Source organism: Fragaria vesca, linkage group LG2, assembly GCF_000184155.1.
Source record: "Fragaria vesca subsp. vesca linkage group LG2, FraVesHawaii_1.0, whole genome shotgun sequence".
Lineage (NCBI taxonomy): Eukaryota > Viridiplantae > Streptophyta > Magnoliopsida > Rosales > Rosaceae > Fragaria > Fragaria vesca.
Window position 1 is genome coordinate 12,547,412 of NC_020492.1, and position 14,612 is coordinate 12,562,023.

The 14,612-nt window shown below is 36.8% G+C and overlaps 1 protein-coding gene across 1 annotated transcript in view; it reads left to right on the top strand.

The window, feature by feature from the left end:
- LOC101295891 (serine/threonine-protein kinase ATM-like) overlaps nt 1-12,972 on the top strand; it is a 41,400-nt gene extending 28,428 nt beyond the window's left edge. The window contains exons 58-81 of the mRNA XM_004292427.1: nt 1,361-1,459; nt 1,557-1,708; nt 2,194-2,395; nt 2,482-2,496; nt 2,635-2,718; nt 3,139-3,222; nt 3,471-3,551; nt 4,036-4,125; nt 4,199-4,261; nt 5,844-5,984; nt 6,087-6,143; nt 6,320-6,379; nt 6,567-6,661; nt 6,755-6,863; nt 7,290-7,379; nt 8,318-8,397; nt 8,522-8,600; nt 10,493-10,539; nt 10,614-10,713; nt 11,061-11,192; nt 11,293-11,427; nt 11,515-11,580; nt 12,033-12,176; nt 12,566-12,972. Of these exons, the coding sequence (XP_004292475.1) occupies nt 1,361-1,459; nt 1,557-1,708; nt 2,194-2,395; nt 2,482-2,496; nt 2,635-2,718; nt 3,139-3,222; nt 3,471-3,551; nt 4,036-4,125; nt 4,199-4,261; nt 5,844-5,984; nt 6,087-6,143; nt 6,320-6,379; nt 6,567-6,661; nt 6,755-6,863; nt 7,290-7,379; nt 8,318-8,397; nt 8,522-8,600; nt 10,493-10,539; nt 10,614-10,713; nt 11,061-11,192; nt 11,293-11,427; nt 11,515-11,580; nt 12,033-12,176; nt 12,566-12,643 (2,283 nt within the window). The 3' untranslated portion in view covers nt 12,644-12,972. The remainder of the gene's footprint in view (nt 1-1,360; nt 1,460-1,556; nt 1,709-2,193; nt 2,396-2,481; nt 2,497-2,634; nt 2,719-3,138; nt 3,223-3,470; nt 3,552-4,035; nt 4,126-4,198; nt 4,262-5,843; nt 5,985-6,086; nt 6,144-6,319; nt 6,380-6,566; nt 6,662-6,754; nt 6,864-7,289; nt 7,380-8,317; nt 8,398-8,521; nt 8,601-10,492; nt 10,540-10,613; nt 10,714-11,060; nt 11,193-11,292; nt 11,428-11,514; nt 11,581-12,032; nt 12,177-12,565) is intronic.
- The last annotated feature ends 1,640 nt before the right edge of the window (nt 12,973-14,612 follow it).

A 14,612-nucleotide genomic window follows, 5' to 3' on the forward strand; every position in this document is an offset into this window, starting at 1 on the left:
ATTACAGTGGGTCTAATAATAACACACAGAGATAAAGAACACAACTATACCAATAATAAAAATACTGTTAGGCGAATTGCCAACGTCCCACAGGGAAGCTGGAAAGCTGATGCAAATCAAGTAGGGTATAAATACTCCAATCACCGTTGGAGCCTAGATTTCTAAGGAAATCAAGGGAAAGACTTCAACTTATTTCAATTAGGGAATACTTTGATAAAATATGCTTCAGAACTGAGTTTACAGGTCTGATCTAAACCCTTTTTTTAAAATACCTTTCCAAACATTCCCTAGACTCTTCTAGAGACTCCCAGCATTAAACACTCCTAATTCCTAGATTACATTAAATGCCTAACAGCTAGCAAACAATGAACCTCTTAAACTTCTAAACAACATTTAATAGACAAAACAACAACTCTCAAGGACTGATAATTACTGTATCAAAAGCTTAAGTCTGCTTTCCACTATATGTATAATGGGTACTGGATCTTACCAAGCTTTTAGCACTGCACTTAATGAACATACCAGAATAAGAGAACATTCTCTCTCTGCAATGGAATAGTCTTTCCTCTCGCTGCATTTAAAAGTATCTTTTTATTTCCTCCTTCTAAATACCTTCATTCAACCCTTGAGGAGTACTTACTCACTCGTGAGCTTCGTACACTGTCTTCTTCCTCACTCTTACTTTAGAGTGGAATTCCCTCTTGCTTCATACTTCTCCTGTCAGCTGCAAAATGAATCCCTTTATCATAGAGAGACATTGTTCCTGACGCTGCTTTCCATTAATTGTTATTTGAACAAGTGAAAGTTGTGTCTCGGTCTGAGTGGGGATAGCATTTCTGAGTACTTCTCCTGTCAGCCATTGCAAAGAGCCCTGTACCTCCTTATAAAGACACTCCAATACCCAGTAATCAGGATTATTGGAACCAAAGTTATTGGCTATAGCAATAGGAGTAGTAAATCTTTTCTTTTTGTTTGATAAGAATCCTATGGGCATGAGTCCTAATAATTAAAGAATCAGGTTTTCTAAATCCATAAGGATCTAAAAGTCCATCAAAAACCTTTCAAAAGAAAAAACAACAAAAAAACAAAAAAGGTGTCCATCTTGGTTGAACCAGTTTTTCGCACAACTGTTATGAGTAACAAACATTACTATCTGATTTTGTTATGTAACCTGTAAGAGTTGTAGTTGTATTTACCCATGATGTATCATTATCTCCCCTATAGTTACTCACTTACTCCACAATGCCATAACAAATAATAGAAATGATACCCTAAATGCTGGAGACACTGAAGCAGTTCTTACTTTCTTTGGGATGTAAACCCATTAACTAACCGTTTTCCTTCTTTCTTTTTTATTCAGGGATCTAGATATTCACAAGCAGCTGCAGCCTTGCATGAGTTTAAGTTTCTTTGTGTTGAATCAGGGGAGCAAGATTCATCTCTCTATTGGCTTGGAAGGGTAAGTAGTATATTCATTTTACCCTTCTTCTTTTTTTCATTTTACGCAAAAGTTGGAAATAGCAATTAGTAAACTTTGGTATGTTCTATGTTGTCAGGTTGAAGAAGCAAAGCTTTTGCGTAGCCAAGGTCAACATGAGATGGCTATCAGCCTTGCAAAGTATGTAGCAGAATATTCCCTGTCAAATGAAGAGTCTTCAGATGTACATCGCTTGGTTGGGAAGTGGCTGGCGGAGACTAGATCTAGCAAGTTATTGACAAAACTTAAGTCTTGATATTATTTTAGAGGATTAAATTCATTTTAACCCCCTCAGGTTTGAGGTTAACTTCATTTCAGTCCCTATTTCTCTCAATTTTGAAAATTTACCGCCTGAAGTTTCCAATTTTCATAAATCATGCCCAAATGCTGAAATTCCGTCTAATTTGGACGTTAATTTTGACTTTTTAACTCACTTTAAGGGCTAAAATAGTTCTATAACAACAAAAATTGCCTTTTAGGACCATTTTTCTAAGATTTCATGCTGGCATTTAACATCTAAATTGGACGAAATTTCAGCAATACATGGTTATGAAAATTGGAAACTTTAGGGGGTAAATTTTCAAAATTAAGAGCATGGGGTCTGAAATGATGTTAACCCCAAACCTCATGAGGGTAAACTGAAATTAATCCTATTTTAGATGTTTACAGATTATATACTGATATGTCTCTTATACCATCTCGTAATGGAAATTCAGCTCAAGAACTATTTTGGAAAAGTATTTGAAACCTGCTGTTTCACTTGTCGAGGATCAGAAGGCTACAGACAAGAGATCGAGAGATAGACATAGCCAAACTCATTTTCATCTTGCACATTATGCGGATGCTTTGTTTAGGAGTTATGAGGAAAGACTTGCCTCCAGTGAGTGGCAAGCAGCCATGCGACTGAGGAAACATAAGGTAATGGTAAATAATCTACATCAAGGAACTGAAACATTATTTAGTGTTTTTGAACAATTTTTTTCTTGTGCATGTTGAGTTCACAGACTACAGAGTTGGAAGCACTTATTCGACAGTTAAAATGTTCAACAAAGGTAAAACTCCAGCCATAGATATGTTTCCTCGACGTTTGTGCTATAGCATGCCAAGATGCTTTTCCATGGATTTTTTATATTTTTTCACCGCATCTACACTTTCAGGGGGAGAAGACTGATTACTCTATCAAAATTCAAGAGTTGCAAAAGCAGCTTGCAATGGACAAGGAGGAGGCTGAAAAGCTTCAGGTTGTTTTTATACATTGGTTTTGCTTGTTGGAAATTTGGTAATCGTGCCCTTACCACTTGTGGTGGGGGAACAATGTTGAACACAGTCAAATTTAGGTGGTAATTTGGATCTAACCTATTAGTACTTTTCCTTCTTTTTTTTCCCCTAAAGCGTTTGAATCACCTTTATTAACAGATCAGATAAGTTTAGTCTATTTACTAAATGTTACCGACCAAAACCATTCTGAACTGTGACCAAAACAACATTAAACAACAACCTACTAGTTTCTTTTGTGAAACCTTTAAGTAAGTTAGTACATGACAGACTTTTCCTATTGGATTTGAGAGTTGAATATTTTCGAGATTATCTTCTGGAATATAAATTATCCTTTGTTTTGACCCAATTATAACCACTACATTCATCTTCATTCAACTTTTCAGGATGACAGAGAAACATTTCTTAGCCTAGCATTGGATGGGTATAAACATTGTTTGGTTGTTGGTGACAAGTATGACGTCAGAGTGGTATGAACTCACTGTCAACATCTATGTTCAAGAGAACAGGATCAACACATAATTATGTAGTGAAGTTTTTGACTCCTCAATAATGTTTGAAACCCTTTGTTTGTAATACTTCTTTTGAAAATGAGCTGATGTTTTTACCGCAACTTGATTTTAAAAGCCGAAATTTTCACATGAATATTAAACCTGAGGTCGGTTCTATTTGTGTAATATATGTGTGTCCTTTGAGGAACTAACCTATGTGCTTTCAGATTTTTCGACTGGTTTCTCTGTGGTTTTCTCTCTCCTCTAGAAAAAGTGTTGTTGATAGCATGCTTACCACAATCACTGAGGTATATAAAAGATGAGTATGATACTGTTGATCAATGTTGGCATTTTTGGAATTGAATTTCATCTTAAATGCCAAATATCTGAATAAGTATATAATATTAGAGTCCACATATAATAACTTGTTTTTCGTAGTCTCATATATCCGGCATTAATTCAATGACCAAAACCATTTTTTCTCTAGTTCCCTCTGCAAGCACAATTCCAGTGGAAAAACAGGCTAAATGGGAAATATTTCACTTATGCCTCTTATCCGATAGAGCATATTTGGTTGCATGGTTTAGATGGCCCAATAGATGTCCAGTTTTGCTGGTTTTGTACCACAATGATCCTTGCACAGGAACCTAAAGAATGAGTAGCTTGAATTTCTGATCATTGAATTAAATGCATTGGTGGCCAAAATTTGCGGAAGTTATGTGTGTATGTATTGCTCGTATTACCCAATAAGATTTGGTCCTTTTTGTTTTAATTTTAATAAAATGTATACAGGTTCAGTCTTACAAATTCATCCCGTTGGTGTATCAAATTGCTTCCAGAATGGGTAGCTTAAAGGATAGCCAGTGTTCTCATAATTTCCAGGTTCAAATTCAGGTCATACTTTAGTTTCTAAGGAAATTAAGGTTTATGTTGATTATCATATTTGGATTTGCAGTTTGCTTTAGTTTCTCTTGTGAAGAAAATGGCTATCGACCATCCGTACCATACTGTATTTCAGGTATTCAAGTTGTATTCAATTCGCTTTTGAAAAATATGATATCAGATGTCTGTTTTGTTATTTACTGAACTGCAAACTAGGGATTCATACGACTGCAACTTGCAAATAATATTTCTTTTATATTTTACTCTTTGGCAATGTGGTTCCTGCAATAGTTTTATGTTATAATATATATGCTCAATTGGCAAAAAGCCCAAAACGTGAACCTGATACTATACTGAGCATTTTATATTTTAGTTCCTTTGAAAAATATCTTTTTGTGAAGAGCTAAGCAAAGCTAAACAGGGTGTTGCTAAATGTACCCAGCAAATTTCTTAGTGTACCCAGCAACACAATGTTTGTTCCAAACCTTCCGATTTTACCCCTTATTTTACATAAATTAAGAAAGATCAAAAAGAAAAAGAAAGAAAAATATTCTCCGTCAAAACTCGTTCTTTCCCTCAGATTTTTTGTTTTTTCATTGGTTCACTTCTATTCGATTGAACCATTTGGTTGATAGGGAAATTATTTCATCTCTCAGATTGATTGCTGCTCTCTCACCTGGGGGAGAACCTTTTTTGATCTTCTCAAAGGTCCCATACAGTAGATCGATGTTCAAGTTTGGTTTTTGGCTGGAAGTATGGAATTGGTTCTTTAGGCTACTGAAAGCTTCTTAGATTTCAACAATTCTCTTACTGATTCGTTGTCTTAATCAATATGATATTTTATGAAGTAGAGCTGGTCGAGATGGAACTACACCAATCCAACTTGTTGCTAGTTCCAAATAATTTTTTAGGTTTCATCTTGATATCCTCCATCATCCAATCCTTGAGATTAGAGAAAGAAACAAATTTGAGAGAAAAGAAGGAAATTAAGAAGGAAGAACTGAAGAAGAAATGAAATAACCATGGAAGAGGTGAAAGACGTCTGCATTCATGGGGAATTGCAGTTATTTATTTCCTTTTTCTAAATTTCTTGGTGATAATAAAATAGAAAACTATAAATGGTTGAGGGGTAGTATTGAAAATAAATGCCACAATTTGTATTGCTGGGTACACTAAGAAATTTGCTGGGTTCATCTAGCAACACCCGCATTATATGTCTTTTTTTTTTTCAACTTATTTTCCTTTTCATTACAGTAGGGGCACTAAGGCCCAAGAAAAAAACAAAAACCAGAAAAACTAAGGAACAGCAGAGTTCCCAGATTTCCTTACTCTAGCAACACCATCTTGGCAAGAATAGGGGGCTCATCAAAAGTGATCAGGCCGGAAGCATGATCAATGCTCATCTTGGCAAGGGAGTCAGTAGTCATATTACACACACTGAGGATATGACTGAACAGTGTTTTTTTTTATTTGAACAACATTTTAAGCCAGGGACATTAATTTTTAGGACCCTAAACACCCTCACTTTCACAAACACAAAAACAAACAAATCCAAATCATCATTTTGCCAAAAATGGTTCTTTGATTAAAAAATATAAAAAATTAAAGAAGAAGTGAATGGTCATTTGGGTAAACTGACCACTAGAAATGGCTTTTATTTTTATTTTTATTTGTTATAAGCTTTTCAATATTTACCATCCCATTTGTTCGTGCACCAGCTTCTAGCACTTGCAAATGGTGACCGTATCAAGGACAAGCAGCGGAGTAAGAATTCATTTGTGGTAGACATGGATAAAAAGCTTGCAGCAGAGAATCTTTTACGAGAGTTAACCTCGTATCATGGTGCTATAATAAATCAAGTACTCTCCATCTTTTCCCAGATTACACTGTTTATGTTCATTTTTTTTTTCATATGCACAAAATGGATAAATCTAATCTTTATATATGACATATCGTACAAGATGAAACAAATGGTGGAGATTTATATCAAACTAGCAGAACTAGAAACGAAAAGAGAGGTTAGTCAAATAGCTTAATGTGAAGATTTTCTTCTTTGATTTTCCAGTATTGTTCCTAATCATGATGATCAAGTCCCTAAAGCTTTGTTTTATACTGTGATGAAGAAAAATTGTTTTATTGTAACGAAATTTTTTTTTTTTTTATCTACTACCACCTAACTAGATTGTCTTAACAGGACACCAATAGAAAACTATTGCTACCAAGAGAGTTGCGTAATCTTAAACAGCTGGAACTTGTAAGTAAAGCACTTGATTTGATATTGTACCCGCTATGCTTACTCATTTTATAATTGATACTAAGTTTAGAATGATTATGTGATTTAACATTTTACATGGTTTTTAAAATGATATTGTACCCGTCAAGTTTGTAAAACTTTAATTTACTAAAAAATTAATATTTTTCACTTGTGATAAAACTTTCAGGTGCCAGTTGTGACAGCTACCTTTCCTGTTGACCGAAGTTGTCAATACGATGAAGGCTCCTTCCCATACTTCAAGGGGTTAGCAGATTCAGTTATGTATGGCTTGGCAATTTCAGACAATTCCGTGTCAACTTATGTTTCTGATATTTGTTTGTATCTTAATCCTGGTGTTTATTGGTGTATATGCAGGGTAATGAATGGTATAAATGCTCCAAAGGTGGTCGAATGCCTAGGTTCTGATGGTCGCAGATACAGACAGCTGGCAAAATCTGGAAACGATGATCTAAGACAAGATGCTGTAAGAGTCTCAACTTGTTTGTAACCTCAGGGTGGGTGTGTTTGTGTGCACTAGGTGGGTAGGCATGAAGGCCTGCATTCATGCCTGTGTTATATAGAAGCCGTAGCTTCTAGAGATTAACATGTGAAGTTTTTTGAAGAGGGCTTGGAGACATTCCCAAATGTCAACTCCAACTTTGAAACTGTGAATTAAATAACTATTTTGGACATTTGTGTACAAAATAAATACCTAGAACTATAGTGCTCTCCTTGCTCAACTTCCCTGCAATTTGATATTTCTTGTAGTTGTTTTATATACAAGCTCTACTGTTCCTAATATTCTGCAATTGTATTACTTTAACTTGGCTCTGCTTTGGACATATCTTTTCTTCCTTTGGTGCTTCTCATATATTTTCATCACTTGCATAAAATTCTTCTTATCGTACAGGTAATGGAACAATTTTTTGCCTTGGTCAACACCTTTTTACGGAACCACCGTGATACATGGAAAAGAAGATTAGGAGTACGCACATACAAGGTATATATCTTCAATATCACATCATTACACATAATTATCTCTTGGATTATGTTCTAGTGCCATTTGGAAAATTGTTTTTGTTTTTCTTATTTATTTTCCTTCTATTTGAAATCTTAGGTCTTCCAATTTCCATCAGAGATATTCCATTCATTTTATCTCCACTTTATCAATTCTGCCCAAGTATTCATGCCATTAAGACAACAGGAATGACCTATGATTTTGTTGCAAGTAGGATTTTTTTTTTTTTTTTTTGTCAATAGATGAGATCTTCTGGATTTAAAATTGAATTATTGATTCAAGCTGTGTACGATGGGTTTCCTCCCATGAGCTTTTCCTAAGACAAGTATCTCAAAGTATGAAAATTGTTTCCAGTAGGTTTTAGTTTCCTACTGATGAATAGTGTTCCAATAATTAAAGAATGATGATGGAGTACCTGTAATCCTTGTTGTTTACAGAGAATGAGAAGGCATTGTTGTCTACCTCTAATAACAATAGGATCCTTAATTGGTTAAGAAAATTAATATCCTTATGGCTACAAGGATGGGTTCTGCTCTTGGTTTTGCATGGCAAAGAAAGAGAGCAAAGTGGAATCCATTCTCGGTTAGAGGGTCAGACAGGGCAGAGAGGAGAGAGATTAGAAGAGAAGAGTCCTTGTTTTCTTAGTCTTTCTGGTTGCACCCAATATATAAATATATAGTGGAAGAGTGTTTTATGCCCGATGAACGTAGGGAAAAGTGTTGCTGAACCACTTTAAATCTGTGTTCTTGTGGGTTCTTTTCGCTCTGGTTGTTTCTCTTGGTGTGATGTGCCTGTTTGGGTTTTTCTTCACACTTGTTGACTGATTCATTACAGGATATATATGGAAATATCACTCGATTTTGTTGAAGTGTTTTCTTCTTTTACGATATTGAAATACCACATTGTTGTTCATGACATAGGTAGTTCCATTTACTCCAAGTGCTGGGGTCCTTGAATGGGTTAATGGCACTCTTCCTCTTGGCGAATACCTTATAGGAAGGTAACGTTGCCAACTTTGAACTACCTGTGATTTTCGAATGACTGAATAATTTGGTTGTTGTCAGGTGAAGGAAAAAAAGATTAATATGTTTGTCTCAATTTTCTTATTCTTTTGAAATTTTCAGCATGAGAAATGGAGGTGCACATGGTCGCTATGGAATTGGGGACTGGTCATTTCTCAAATGCCGAGAACACATGACAAATGTAAGTTCTGGTGCTTAAGTTAATAATTAGAATTCCTTATTGTAAGAATCTAGCAAGGGTGCCCTTATGGTGTTTTGATTTTTAAATGAATTTAGATAGTGGATACATTTCTGTTAGCAGGCTTTATATATATACAGTCCTTATCCAGAGCGGGGCTCCGCTTTGAAATTAAAGTGTGGGGCTCCCTATTTGGCACACTTTGTATCTAATTGAAGAAACCGAAGTTGCACACACACACAGAGATACATATACATATATATATAGAGAGAGAGAGAGCTTACGGCATGGATTTCCATTTTAGACTCCCTTTTCATTCAAATTTTCACATCTCCACCATCTAGTCTTTAGGTATTAACGTGTGGATCATCTCTGCCAAATTGGTTATCAGTAAGTCACTCAAACTCGATCAAACCAATGGATGGTCGAATTTGAACCGGTCATATTTATAACAGAAAAACCCAGTTTTGAGTGCCTTAATGATTATCAAATAAGCTGAAAATTTGCAGAGATGATTTACATGTTAGTACCTAAAGACTAGACGGTGGAGATGTGATAATTCGAACGAAAAGTTAGTCTAAAGTGGAAATCCGCACCGTAAGAATAATAAGGACATCCTTAGCAGAGGACTGTAAATATATATATATATATAGTCCGGATCAGGGGCGGACGTCCGCACTGCCCTTAAAGTGCGGATGTCTCTCCATTCTCCACCGTCCGGTGCCGACGACGCCTTTTCTTCTTGTCGGAGGACAGCAGAGGCCTCCGGGACGGTGTTGACATGAAGAAGATCAGAGAGATCGGGATCGGAGCTCTGGGCAGCAACCTCACTGAAAACTTCAAGACCAATCCAGGTCGGCTAGAAACTTGCAGCCGGCTAGTCCACAAACAAGGGGAAGCTCAGTATTACGGTCTGCTGTCCTCCGGCAAGAAGAAAAGGCGTCGTCGGCTCCGGACGGTGGAGAACGGAGAGACGTCCGCATTTTAAGGGCTGTGCGGACGTCCTCTTCTGAACGGATCCATATATATATATATATATCAGTTCCTATACAGAGCGGAGCTTCGCTTTGAAATTAAAGTGCAAAGATCCTCATTTGACTCAAATCTCCATCGTTCAGTATATTGATATTGATGTATAGATCACTCCTACAAAGTTTCATCAAGGGCCGTTCAAAGGCGGACGTCCCCACCGCCCTTAAAGTGCGGACGTCTCTGCATTCTCAACCATCAGGCGCCGACTACGGCGCTTCTCTTGCTGGATGGACACCACAGACATCCCGGACGGCGTTACCATGAAGAAGGCTGAGGAGATCGGGATCGAAGGTCTGGGAAGCTTCCTCATCCAAAACTTGAAGACCGATCAAGGTTGGACGCAAACTTGTGGTTGGCGAGCCCAGCGGCAAGGAGAAGCTCAGTATCAAGGACTGGTGTGCGTCCGGCAAGAAGAAAAGGCGTCGTCGACTGGAACGTGCCAGTCTCATGTGGCTCCTATTCTCATGATTTACTGGACTAGTTACATCAAATCATTAGATTTCACTTGGTCACTACTGGAATTCCTTACTGTAAGAATCTAGGAAGGGTGCCCTAGATTTTCTGATAACTAAAAAAATCGTTATAGTTTCTTGAAGGTCCTGATACTTGGATTTTTCCTTACATTGTTTCTGTTAGTGGGCTTTATATTCTCTGTAATCTAGCCATGCACTGGCTATTCTTATGTGGCTATTCTTACGATCACTATGGTTTAATTATAGCTCCAACATTATATACTTAGTAATTGTCTTGGAGATAGAATTTACAGCAAAGATGACGAGCCCTCCCATATGCTTTTCCAATCGTCCAAAAGCATGAGTTTGCTCTTAACATAAACTTATATAAAGTGCCTTGATGTTTGATAGGGAAAGGACAAGCGCAAGGCATTTCAGGAAGTTTGTGGCAAGTTCAGGTATTTCTTTGGGCACTTAATTTTCCCAACACTTGATTGGTAAACTCCTAATTTGACCAAAACACCTCATGCAGGCCTGTCATGCATCATTTTTTCTTGGAGAGATTCTTACAACCAGCTGACTGGTTTGAAAAGAGGCTTGCATACACCCGAAGTGTTGCTGCAAGTTCAATGGTGTGTCATTTAAACTCAAACTGGGCATGGTCTGCTTAATATACATAGAAACACTCATAGTTACAATTTCCAGACTTGCATTTTATTGTTCCAATAATATATTGGATTGAATATCAAGTTCAGTAGTGCTTGACGCCGTCCAAAGTTATCTTGTTAACGCTCTTCTGTTTATTATTTAATTGTAGTTGTGGAACTTATCAATCACTTAACATTTATATAAAGTACAAGTTCCCTCCTTTGTCAAACATGTTTATTAATTTTCCAGTCCTTTTACCAAGAAATTATCTCTCGATATGACTTCTTATTTCAAATTATCAAGATAACATTGACAATTTTTCTCTGTGCAGGTTGGTTATATTGTTGGCCTTGGGGATCGACATGCTATGAATATCTTAATCGATCAGACTACTGCAGAAGTTGTTCATATAGATCTTGGTGTTGCCTTCGAACAAGGGTTGATGCTTAAGACACCAGAACGGGTTTGTATTTCCATTTTGCGACTTAACCCCTGATAATCTATGTTGCATAGGTTAGTGACTTTTGGTAACTTTGGGTTCTGATATTAACAAACTTTTTCAGGTTCCATTCCGACTTACAAGGGACATAATTGATGGTATGGGTGTCACTGGAATAGAAGGGGTTTACAGGCGATGTTGTGAGGAAACTCTTTCTGTTATGAGAACAAATAAAGAAGCACTACTGACCATCATTGAAGTATGTTACTTGACTCAGTTTATTTATTTAAAATACAAATCATGCAACTTCGGTTTTCTAATGATATTGGTTGGGACTTCTATGCAGGTTTTTATCCATGATCCGCTATATAAATGGGCTCTATCACCTCTGAAAGCATTGCAGCGTCAAAAGGTATTCGAAACTTAATTGCTTTTTTCTTTTTGTTGGTTGTTATGAATATGCAATCTGATAAGATCTATTGGAGAATATAATAAATCGAAAGCTCAGTTCAATTGTGAACATAAATGGTATTGGCATGCTAGAACAGTCAGCAACTTAAACTTCGAACGGTACATAACAAAAGGAAGGTTCTTCTAATCATCTGTTGTTGGTCGTGATGTACTTATTGGTGTATCTTTCACCAGCTCAGAATTCTGAAGAAAAAAATATCAATTTGTGATGGTGTTGTGGAAAGCTGTCAGGATTATGTTAGCCAATTTGAAGAAAGAAACTTCTTACACTATGCCACCATCAGCTTAGGATTATGTTGATATTTCACATGGAACAGTTGTAAAATCTCCTGCAGCATTGTCGGTTTTTTTTTTTTTCTTCTGACGGTATATTTTATTCATCTCCATGATTAGGAAACGGATTATGAATTGGAGACAAGCTTAGAGGACTCTCAAGATGAATATGAAGGTAACAAGGATGCTGCACGTGCATTGATGCGTGTCAAACAAAAATTAGATGGATATGAAGAAGGAGAAATGAGAAGCATTAACGGGCAGGTAATTTCCAAGTGCCATAGCTACATCAATCCTATACATCTAAAATTTATTGTATTTCTTATAGCTATATGATTAGAAGGTCTCTATATTTTAAGTAACAAGTAGCACCAGGGTTATACATGTTGACAATGCCAGTGGCGACCTGGAAACATACAAAACACTGTGACTGTGAGGACCAAGTTTTGACATACTGTTTCGTGAAGCATCATTCCCAAGATGTTTTCATAATCCTAAAATATCTCCATTAGTACGCCCCCCCCCCCCCCCCCCCAAAAAAAAAAACCTAAATATCATAGAATTGAACCTTAGGTTAGAAAATGATAAGCTAGTTCAAGCAATCAGGTTTAACAGCTCTGATATCTAATGTACGATAAATCTGACGTTTGCAGGTGCAACAACTTGTACAAGATGCTATTGACCCTGAGCGCCTATGTCAACTATTCCCAGGATGGGGAGCTTGGTTGTGATGCCCCTTTCATTTTATTCCCTAGTCCCAAAAGCATCTTGCGTATAGTGGCTTCTAAATTTGTCAAATTTCTCGAGCCCAACCAGTGAGATTATAATGTGTTGATCCTTTTTTTTTCTCTAGGACAGTGATAATGTGTTAATCCGTACGTAGTGTACTATTAAGCTGTACATAAAAAGGATAGTCCATGTATAGTTCGATGCAAAAATGAAAATCTGCTATTTGTTCTAGAATATTCACTTGTGTGTGCTTTGGTCTAATGCTAGTCAAAAAAAAATTTCTCCGTGTAGATAGGTTACCAAGTTCTCTATATACACTTATCAATCAATAAGATGATAATTTTTTATTCTCTTTACTATCTTTATATTTGATTACGTTATCATGCACTTTATTCTAACCATGCGTTGATAACCAAAAAAGACCCTAACCGATTTTTCTTTAAAAAATTCTCAAGCCCTCCTTAGTTTCACTGTCAACCATCCTTGGCCGCTGCTTCTTGGCTGCTGTCTGACCATTTACAGCCGACTACCATCGGCCGTAATTTTTCTGGCTGCTAATTTTTTTGTTTTTTCAGTCAAGCTTTGAAGATTCAAAAGGTATGTTAAAAACGCAAGTTATAAACCCACGCCCCCCTTCCCCCCCCCCCACCCCCCCTTCTTCTCCCTCCATCTCCATTCTCTTTGGGATTTTGTGTGCAAAAAAATCCTATAAGTGTTATGGGTTCAAGTTGTGTCATATGACTTGTATCTATCCCGGTGTTTATTTGGATTATGTAGTATCCTAGAAGTCCGGATTGTGTCGTATCAATCGCGGCATTATTTCGGATTGTGTTGTATCAATCTGTATGACAAACCATTAAAGTATCGTTTATTACTTCTATCGAGTCTCATAACAGCTTGGTTTTATATGCAAGAGCAATGTCATATTCTGCTCATCCTTGGGTATTTGTGGAACCTTTCATTGCAAAGGATTAACCACATCTTTTGACCCCAAGGCTAATAAGCCTAGATGTTGAGATGTAAAGTCTTTAACGCTGAAGTTCTTGAAGTGTCACATCGACAAAAGTCTTCAATGATAATATGTGCAAAAAGTAATGACCACAAAGTACTGTGAAATGCACTTATAAAGCGTTTCTTGAAACGTCCATCTAAGTCAACTTGTTGAGTTACTAGTCACGTGGATTAATTACCACTAATTTGACTACATATTGTCGATAATATTTTGTGGCATCTTGATCCATAATCTTTAGCGAATTTGATCATCATCAAGTTCTCTAGGCCCTTCCAAGTTGGTTTTTGCTCTTGTTAGGTAGTTTACTAACTAGTCATGGAGTATACTCTCTTAGAATTACCAACAAGGTTTGATTTTGATCAAACTATTACAAACAAGAATTGTATATACGCTAATGAGATAAACATATTAGCATACGTCAATGGGACTAACCCCTAGTGTGGGGAAGACAATGTGGGTCGCGACAACGGTAGAAGAAGCCGCGCCGATGTCTAGAAAAGAGAGAGTGGCATAGCCGGCCATAGTAGTAGAGCTCCCGGCCTAGACACAAACCTACTCACACCAGCTCAGGACAATGCAACCGTTGTGGATCTCCGGATCATTGGTTCTTGAATTGTCGAGCTCATGTCGTGAATGCATACAAACAGTACAAAGTTCGTGCAACATAGGTTGCAAGACTCACTTGAGTTCAAGTAACCTTGACTATACTCATCTATGTTATGCAAACTGTTAAGCTCCCTGTTGCTATTTGTAATTCTTTGGATAAGCTTTCTAGGGATTTTTTATGGGGAGATTGGGATGAGAAGAAGAAAGGCCATCTTGTTTATTGGGATATGATTTGTAAATCTATATCTAATGGTGGATTGGGTTTGAAGAAAACTATTCATATGAACCAAACTATGTTAGCCAAAATCAGCTAATGTTTCAAAATGACAAGAGCCTTTGTGTGATGTTTTTTT